The sequence below is a fragment of the Temnothorax nylanderi genome, unplaced genomic scaffold (genome assembly GCF_030848795.1).
Source record: "Temnothorax nylanderi isolate EJ_2023f unplaced genomic scaffold, tnyl_v1.0 TNYL_tig0823_pilon, whole genome shotgun sequence".
Lineage (NCBI taxonomy): Eukaryota > Metazoa > Arthropoda > Insecta > Hymenoptera > Formicidae > Temnothorax > Temnothorax nylanderi.
The window spans coordinates 12847-22689 of NW_027249885.1; the positions used below are offsets into that span (position 1 = coordinate 12847).

Genomic DNA, 9843 nt, shown 5'->3' on the forward strand with positions numbered 1-9843 from the left:
GGAAAACACCATCATATCTTCGTCCTTGTGGATCGAATTTTGATGGGACGCGATTCGATCAAAGAATACTTTTGCACATGCGAAAGTGGTGCTAGAACTGTTGGCTGCTGCAGCCATATTATGACAATTGTCTGGTATCTTGGATATGGACAATATAATGGAATACATATACCCAATCCTGAAATCTGTAACATATCCATTACTATTCCTAAGAAGAGTAACCAAAGACCACAGACGTAAAATTGCTCCATTACCTTAACAGCTTACTGATCTTGCCTTGACTGGCTGAATCATCTGTTGAACTGATCCTGATTAGCAGAATCAGTTTCCGATCTTGCCTTAACCCTTAGATGCACGGTGGTCAGTCCCACTGACCACGTATTTTTTTAGACGCTTATGTCCATAAACAAAGAAAAATGCAAAAAAAAATAAAAAACAAATAATACAAAAAAAAATAAAAACAAAAAATACAAAAAAACAAATAAAAACAAAAAAAACGAAAAAAAATGGAACTAAAATCTCGTCACGTCCTCGCCGTTAGTTCCGGGTAACGCTAAGAACGAGTAAATTCGTAATCAGCAACCTTAAAAACCCCCGAATGCAGAGTTTCAATCCAAATTAACGAGTTTTTATTATTTATGTCCGCCATATTGGATCCGCCATATTGAATTCTTGAGTTTTTTAATTTTTGAGAACAGATTCGTAATCAGCGACCCAAAAAACATTGGAATAGTGAAGGAAATAATTTTTGACATGAATATCAGTTGAATTGTATCATAATATCTAATGGAAAACTCACCACTTTGACCCTTCATATCTCTAAAACCAATCATATGCTCATCTTAAAATTTTTCCTGGATTATTGTCTCATCAATACTAATCATTTGGCATGAAATTCGTTTCAAAATGCGAGGACCCCAAAACGGGCTAAAAAAGCCTCATTTTTGGTCTCGCTCTTTAACAAGGGAATACAAGATATTTAAATACAAAGTTTACATGTGTATTTTTTAGTGGTCATAAAGAATTATAGAGGAACAGTACAAAATAAAAATATTTTATTAAAATATCAAGAGACACGGTAGTGTCTCGCGCCAAGTACACGCGGAGCGAGACCGACCGTGACTCTTTTACGCGACGCGACGGGTTGCGAGTACTCAAGATGTTGAGATCTTGATAACGAGCGAACGGATCAAGTTCTAAGTAGGCTTGATCGATAGTTGGGGTCAAAATAGGGGGGGTATCTCCTATATAATTTTCCGCTACGTGCCCTACGAGCGGAGATATTGCGACGCAAAGTCCAAATGTGAAAATTTATTTTTAAGATACTTTCTACGTCGACCGTCTCTCATGCCAGGCCATCATTTTCATCATTGGCTGAAATCGCCGCGTCCTTTTCACTTTTTCGACACTGGCGGCGCTTTCGCGCAGTGCAGATATATAGTTGCGTTCATACGTGTGTGCTGTACTGCGCGCAGTGCAGATAGTACGTTCAGCGCGCTGTCACGTCACAGTCAGTTCACTTTAACTTAACCTATATTGTTGAGAGAACGGTAGTGTCGTCGGAGCGAGACCGACCGTGATGTGATTTTATATATTGACGGTAGGGAGCTGATGCCGAGGAGTCCTGTTTTATCGTAAGTTATTATTAATTATTATATATTATATATATTTATTATTATACTACAGAAGTATAATCCTGATACGTGACAGATATCAAGATCGTCGTAAGTTACGACACATCAGTTCAGTTAACCTATTTTCGAGAGACACGGTAGTGTCGGAGCGAGACTGGCTGAGTCCAGCCGACCCTCTGCTAGCCTAGCAATCGTGAGCAATCGCTCGTTTCCTCTCCTTTCACTCAATGGATTAAAAGGAGAGGAAACGAGCGACTGCTCACGATTGCTAGGCTAGCGGAGGGTCGGCTGAACGCACCCACACTGTTACTTACTACGTTTACGCGAGCGTTATTTCTGTATTAGTAACTTATTTTCTCGTTTACGCGAAGTATAAAAATACAAGAAAAAAAAAAGAGAATTCGAGTAAGAAAGACGCAAGCGAAAGGAACTGGGCCCCGTATTTCCTTGACACCTGAACGAGGCGATACACGCGTGCACGTGTCTCAGCACTGCTCGGCACTCTCGACAGTCGTTCGCTCGAGAATACATACAACAAGGTAACCTCAAAACTCGGACCTGAGAGGTACGCTTATCCAATCTTGCGTAAGCCCGGTTTCTGAAGACTAGCTATTTTTCTAGTTTCGTTTACGTTGTACTCCACAAAGGATACTGATTGTTTGCAGATTTGGTTCCCTGAGAATTATCGTTCGCCACGTCAATCGCTGTCGCGACATAATGTTTCTCGTCAAGGAGGGACACGAGGTTCTCGTTGTGTCAGGCAACGACGTGTCCTCGAATGACCTGGCAGATTTTATTGCCATGATCAAGCAACACGTCGGACATTCTGGCAAATTGCAAATTGCAGATATAATAAATAAAGGTGATTTCATTTACCCGATTTTTGTGACGTGGAAAATTTATGTGTACGTTGTTTGCAAAATGCTTTTTCTCTATAACAATGAAAAGAATGCTAATCTATTCTGTATTCTAGAACACGATATACAAGGTTTTCGATTAATTGGAGAGATTTATGGTGCATCTACGTTTGACGTCGTCATCGCTATTTTTAAACAATTCTTCACGAACGAGGATTTCCTAGCCGCATTAAGCATTAAGAATTTTGAAACCCAACGGTTTGCTTGTCATTCGTGAACCGCTACCAAACAGAAAGCCCGGCACACATTTGTATTCCGACAGAATATCTAGCTTGAAATTATCTGGTTTCAAAGTAAAAGATACAGACCCGAAGGGCTTCGATCTGGAGAGTACAAATCTTTTGTTAAAAGTATATAGCGATATAAAAGAAGTTGGCACAGTATTGGCGAGTAAACCATCATTTGAGTAAACCTTGCATAGCTTTCTGTTATAATTTAGGTAGGTTCCAGTATTCCCATTTCATTCGCTTCTTCTTCTTCTTTGATTTGCATTGGCACCTGCCTCTAGTACGAGGTCAATATGGCCAGCATTTTCCCCTGTTTGCGTAAAAGTCTGAATGACTGTTAGCGTGGCAAAGTCTAAATGGAAATCACTAAAAAACTGAGTGAGGATCAATGCAGACAGTATCAGTCGCAATACTTAAAAAATTTTCGTTCCGGACAAAACACGTCCGAACAGGTCCGCGCACGTTGAGCGAATAAATTTCATTCGCAAACAAGGCAACTAATGTATGGCCCGGTAGAAGAAGATTTAATAGATGAAGACGAACTTTTGGATGAATCGGAGCTTGTGAAGCCAGATGCGTCATCCTTAAAAGGTGAGATTTCCGTTATATTAGAAATGATATACGTATGTCATTTCCATTTCGTTTACAATTGGACAAAGAGAATTTGTGAATTTGTGTAACATATCTATCTACATATTTAATACTTTCAGTCTGTGCGACAACGGGTAAGCGAAAAGCGTGCAAGGACTGTTCATGTGGACTCGCAGAAGAATTAAGTGGCAAAGATGCACCGGAAAATGCTGTTAAATCTTCTTGTGGAAGTGTACGTTTCATACTATTGCTTTTTTTCACGAAATTCATCAAAGTGTCATATTTAATGATGTAACTGTATAAATTTAAATGTCAAATTTTTATGTTTTGTTTAGTGTTATCTAGGAGACGCATTCAGATGTGCCAGTTGTCCTTATCTTGGAATGCCTGCCTTCAAACCAGGGGAAAAAGTGGTTTTGCCGGAAACTCAGTTAACTGATGGTTCTTGAGTTTGTTTTCTCCTTATTAGAATACAATTGTGATAACTTAATCTAACGCGATTTGTTTTCATTTATGCAAGTAATTACGCTATTTCTGTATGATTCTAATTATATTTAAAATTCTATTTCAAGTATTTCTCTTGTATACGTCTACATATTATGTACAAAATAGATAAAATAATTGTTCTTTAAATATATATAAAAGTGCATGTACTTAAATTATAATTCAATCTTATTTCATATCCTTTTTCTCAATAAAATAATCATATAAATAAAAGATAATTGTTAAGAGTAATACCAGATTTGAAAAAAAGTCTATATTTATAATAGTTACTTAAATTCTATCTTAAAAACATATATCACGAAATATTTTAGTATTGACCGCGAATGGTTCAATAAATATATATAAAAGTGCATGTACTTAAATTAATTATAATTCAATCTTATTTCATATCCTTTTTCTCAATAAAATAATCATATAAATAAAAGATAATTGTTAAGAGTAATACCAGATTTGAAAAAAAGTCTATATTTATAATAATAGTTACTTAAATTCTATCTTAAAAACATATATCACGAAATATTTTAGTATTGACCGCGAATGGTTCAATAATTCTCTTTCTCTATCTTATACATTTTTGCAAAAGTAAAAAAGACGAGAAACTCCGAAAAACGACGCGCGGCACTAAATTTCGAGAAATATCTTTTATTAACGTTGAATTGTTCTATACACACAAGGCATACATTCTCGAAAAGAATTAAACGATAAAAAGTTTTAGAATGCGCTGTAATGGTGCGTCTCCACCTGCGAGTAAAAACTCGAGAGCAAAGAGAGAGAGAGAGAGAGAGAGAGAGAGAGAGAGAGAGAGAGAGAGAGAGAGAGAGAGAGAGAGAGAGAGAGAGAGAGAGAGAGAGAGAGAGAGAGAGAGAGAGAGAGAGAGAGAGAGAGAGAGAGAGAGAGAGAGAGAGAGAGAGAGAGAGAGAGAGAGAGAGAGAGAGAGAGAGAGAGAGAGAGACTCTCAAGTTTCGAAACTCAGGTTTCGGCACCGCGAAATCTCGGAAATTTATTTCTGATAGTAATTTACTAGATTGCAAGCAATCCAGCAGGAAAATATATGTGCTCCGTGTGCCGCTGGCTTTACTTCTGCTTACGGCTCATTTCTATCGTCTTCTAGAATACATAAAGTTAAAGTAAAGCAATAACAATATACCGACTACGTTTATATGACACCGTTAATCGGGTTTTATAACATCGGTAGTTGTCAGGAAGACCAATCGTAATCATTTTTCAGAAGAATGGAATAGCTGTAATTGACCGGCCTAAAGGCCATCGCACACAAAATTGCATAGGCTGCATAAGCATAGCATAAGACCGCTGGACCAATGAGCATCTTATGTAAATCAATATGGCGACTTTATGCTGGATGCTCATTGGTCCACCGATCTTATGCTATGTTTATGCAGCCTATCCAATTTTGTGTGCGATGGCCTTAAGAACTACCGATGTTATAAAACCCGATTAACGGTACCGTGTAAACGTAGTCACTGGCTGCGTTCAGCAGAAACTCCGTTAGCCTAACAGTCGTTTGTTTGGTAGCGGTTTTGATGTTGGATCCAAAGGAAAGAACGAATCACATTCAATTGCTAGCGGAGGTTCGGCTGGACACGGCCGTTGCGTAATGGTTATTATGGCAATTCATGTGCGAAAGCCTTTAGGTCGGTATTCATAGTCGGTTCTTATTTCAAGACCGTCTTAAGTAATGTCTTAAGATGCTAATACGGCTCTGTGATTGGTTCATGACGTCTTAAGATTGTACTTAAGACGGTCTTAAATATAAGAACTGACTATGAATACCGGCCTAAGACGGTCGAAAATATAAGATTTGACTACGAATACCAGTCTTAATTCTAGTGAAAAACTAAAGGCAAGAACCAATCATGTTACAGAATTACTGAGCGTTTACTGGTCTGTTTTGTCTGCTGAACGCGCCCAATGTTACCATTTTACCAATGGTCGCGTTCAGCAGACCAAGCCGCTCAGTAGCGGTCGAACATGATTGGCTTTTACTTTTAGAACCAACTAATCGACGCAGAGTGTTGATAAGACAAACTCAACAGTTGTGTCTGCTGAACGCGCTCAATGTTACCATCTTGTAAAAATTTTCTGATTAACCAATCAATGCTATGCACCACAAAAGCGAAGGCGCCACACACGAAAGTTGCGTTTCGCAATTGTTGATGGTCGTTGTTAAATCCAGCCCGGATCGAGTGCTCGCCGTATTCGTTCGTAAAGAAGAAAAACAAGAAGCAGAGAGATACGTAAGTGCATACGTTTATTGTAATTGTGAATTAGATTAGAGACAAACGTAGAGTAGAGACAAACGTAAGAGTTTTTGCACAAGACTCGTGTGATAGCGTAGCGTAGTATAACGTAACATGGGTTAACGCACAAGAAACGTATCGGTTATTGGATGCGTTCAGCCGATACTCCGCTAGCCTAGCAATCGTGAGCAGTCGCTTGTTTCCTCTCCTTTTAATCCATTGGGTGAAAGGAGAGGAAACGAGCGATTGCTCACGATTGTTAGGCTAGCGGAGTATCGGCAGAACGCAGCTATTGACACTGCACGTTACGTTATGCTATGTTATATACGAGAGTCTTGTGCAAAGGCTTTAAGTCGTCTAAGACTGTTGTATGTATCACGCGATCATTAATGCCTTCTCACCTGAACCTGAGATTTTTATAGTGCATGTATTACGTCCATGACAAACGTCTCGTCTTTACAACAAACGTCTCGTTTTCAGATTTTTCGTGTCAGTCATCGTTGCTCTTGGCATCGTTCGCATGCTCGTCGTCGCTCGTCGCGCAGAAAATGACTTCTGAAAAAAATCATCAATCTTGCGAAGCTGAAAATGACGTAACTATAAAAAAAAAGTATATTTATAACATGTTTATTTTTAATTTTAATATATTACAAATATTTTAGATTGAAATGGAAGACTTGGAGCTGGAGCTCCTATTCAAAGAGTCTGATTTTTCCGTTCCTCCGAATTCTTCCACTGTTGCCGGTCCTTTGCGTACCGCTACTGCTGCCGGCTCTTCGAGTACTGCTGCTGCTGTCGGCTCTTCGAGATCCGCCACTGCTGCCGGTCCTTCGAGTGCTGCCGCTGCAGCCAATCCTAGTATCCCTGCTACTGCCGGTCCTTTGAGTGCTGCCGCTGTAGCCAATCCTAGTATCCCTGTTGCTACCGGCCCTTCGAGTGGTGCAGCCAATCCTAGTATCCCTGTTGCTACCGGCCCTTCGAGTGGTGCAGCCAATCCTTCTCGTATCTTCACTATTACCCGTCCTTCGAATATCTTCACTGCTGCCGGTTCTTCGAGTAACCCCACCGCTGCTGGTCCTTCGAAAACCTCTGTTTCTGCCGGCCCTTCGAGTATCGCCGCTGTTGCCGGCCCTTCGAATATTGTCGCTGCTGCCGGCCCTTCGCGTACCGCCGCTGCTGCCGGCCTCGCTGATTTAGGTAAATCATACATATTAATTTGCACATATATAATTGTTTATATTTATAATTATAAATATTAATGACTTACTTTTTTATTATAGTACGAAGAGGAAGGGGCACGAAAGCTGGCAAACATCGAAAGGCAAAAACATTTTTCCAATTTTTGTTCCACATGAGCGACACATACAGCAGCCACTATTATGGCAGAGGAAGAGGAAGAGGAAGAGGAAGAGGAGATGGAGGAAGAGGAAGAGGCAGAGGAAGAGGTCAAGGAAATTAAGTAGGCAGCATACACACAAGGTATATTTATACAAGATTTGGTATACACTGAAAAAAGAATTATTTAGATCCAAGAAAATATTTATTTAGATAGTACAAATGGCTTATTTACTTAATTTACATTTAAGTAAAGCTATCTAATTCTAAATAAATATGTGACTTTATTAAGTAAATAAACCATTGGTACTATCTGAATAAATATTTTCATGGATCTAAATTCAAAAACTTATTGTGACACGCAATTTTTCTATTTCAGATTGGAGAACTGCTCGTATCGAGACTAGTACGTTTTTTTCCCTTTTTGTATCCGTGCGGTTTGATCCAAGTTTTATTTTTTAATTTTTAGTTTTATCACGAGGGGGAAGTAGATCCCGAGAAAAAATTGTACTCTTAATAGAAGCGAGATCGATTTTATTATCTTAGCTATTTCCACACCGAAATCAGATTTTATGTAATCGAGGCGGTCTACTTGTGTATTTCGATTTCCCGGTCGCAAATTTATTGAGAGGGTATGCTTGTCCGTCGAGAATAATATCACGCGAGGTGCGAGCTGTCAAAAGGATCGAGAATGAAGTATTCCACTTCGCCGCCGACGAGCCGGTGCCACTCGCCCGTCCCGACAGAATTCTCGTCCTCGTTGCCGATGCCGATCGTTTACAGGCACAACTGCATAGGCGCGGCGACCAAGTGCTACAAATATCTAAGAAAATTGCTGAAGTTTGAGCAAATGGACTTCGAGTTCGCCGTTTGGCAGATGATCTTTCTGTTCGTGGCGCCGCAGAAAGTGTACAGAAACTTCCAAAACAGAAAACAGACGAAGTCACAATTTGCGAGAGACGACCCGGCGTTTTTGGTGCTGGTTACGTGCTGCCTCTGCATATCTACTGTTGGTTTCGCTTAGTACTCAGTTTAAGATTCTTCCAATTTGTAAAGTTGTTATTTTATATGGTATTCGTCGATTACATAACCACTGGATTGTTAATAGCAACGGTGTTTTGGTTTATGAGCAATCGGTATCTCAGGATAGACAGAACGCAAGACGTTGAATCAGGCTACGCGTTCGACATCCATTTGAATGCGATGTTTCTCCCGTTAATCATACTTCACATCTTACAGTTATTTCTATACAATGCTTTGATAAACAACGATACGTTTTCGGCGCGGTTTGTCGGAAACACCTTTTGGTTCATAGCTATAAGCTATTTTACATTTACATTACGTTTCTCGGCTACGCAAATGTCGAGATACTCCATAAAACGCATCTGATATTGTCAAGCCTACCCATAATGCTGCTGATATACATTACTACGTTATGCGCCGGCATTAATGTCAGTTATTTGGTTATGGAATTCTATCGTTACCGGGCTCTTACTACGTTTACGCGAGCGTTACTTTTGTAGTAACTTACGATAATTCCTTCGCGTAAACGGAATTTTTCTTCGCGTAAACGGGATTTTGTAGTAACTTGCGATAATTTACTCCGCGTAAACGAGTGATATATCGTAAGTTACTACAGAAGTAACGCTCGCGTAAACGTAGTATCTGTGAAATATCGGATTTTTGTCATATCGTCTATGAACGTGTATGCGAGAGGATTACTTTGTATTTTCATTTACGTTTTACGGTTTTAATTACGATTTAGAGCGCTAAAAATAATTGAGTTTTTTTTTAGTACAGAAAGAAATGTTTTGTAACAGTGAGGAAATATATGTGAGTAAATTATGTTCTGAGTAAATAATACTTATGTTAACTCGCTAACTCTTCCGACTGTAGGAGCGATTAAAAAGCGCATCTGTCCGATATTAATTGCGATCTTATTGTAGCGTGGCCTAGATTACACATTTTTTTTCTGAAGATCAGAGAGAGAGAGAGAGAGAGAGAGAGAGAGAGAGAGAAAGGAACGGATAAAATTTATTACACCACATACTGTGAAATATAACATATACTGTGAAATATATATTTTCTAAAACTTTTCTATTTCTTCACATTCCTTCCAATCTAACGTTTCTTTATGAAAACCGTTTGCGCCATATCCTTTATATCCCGTTTTTGGACGTGCGTGCTGTCTGGAATGCTGCGCGCGTATTCCATAATCACACTTACCGACACCGATAATTATCGGTAATTAGTTACAGAACACGTGCCCAGCAGGCAGCGTCTCGAAACTCATTACCAGTTTTGCGCATGCAAAAATTTGCAACACGGAGTCATCGAGTTATTGTACGTGTACTCTCGTGTGTAAGGTGTGTGTAGC

At 39.3% G+C, this 9843-nt stretch overlaps 1 protein-coding gene and 1 pseudogene across 1 annotated transcript; both read left to right on the top strand.

Moving 5' to 3' along the window:
• The first annotated feature begins 1064 nt into the window (after positions 1 to 1064).
• Positions 1065 to 4028, top strand: LOC139785533 (anamorsin homolog). The gene is given in 8 exon segments (XM_071724708.1): positions 1065 to 1634; positions 2006 to 2173; positions 2300 to 2720; positions 2722 to 2957; positions 3104 to 3114; positions 3247 to 3369; positions 3489 to 3601; positions 3705 to 4028. Coding segments are annotated over 8 exon segments (1209 nt in total). The 5' UTR covers positions 1065 to 1611; the 3' UTR covers positions 3819 to 4028.
• A 249-nt stretch (positions 4029 to 4277) lies between these two features.
• On the top strand, positions 4278 to 9562 carry LOC139785532 (protein unc-50 homolog; annotated as a pseudogene).
• Positions 9563 to 9843: the final 281 nt, after the last annotated feature.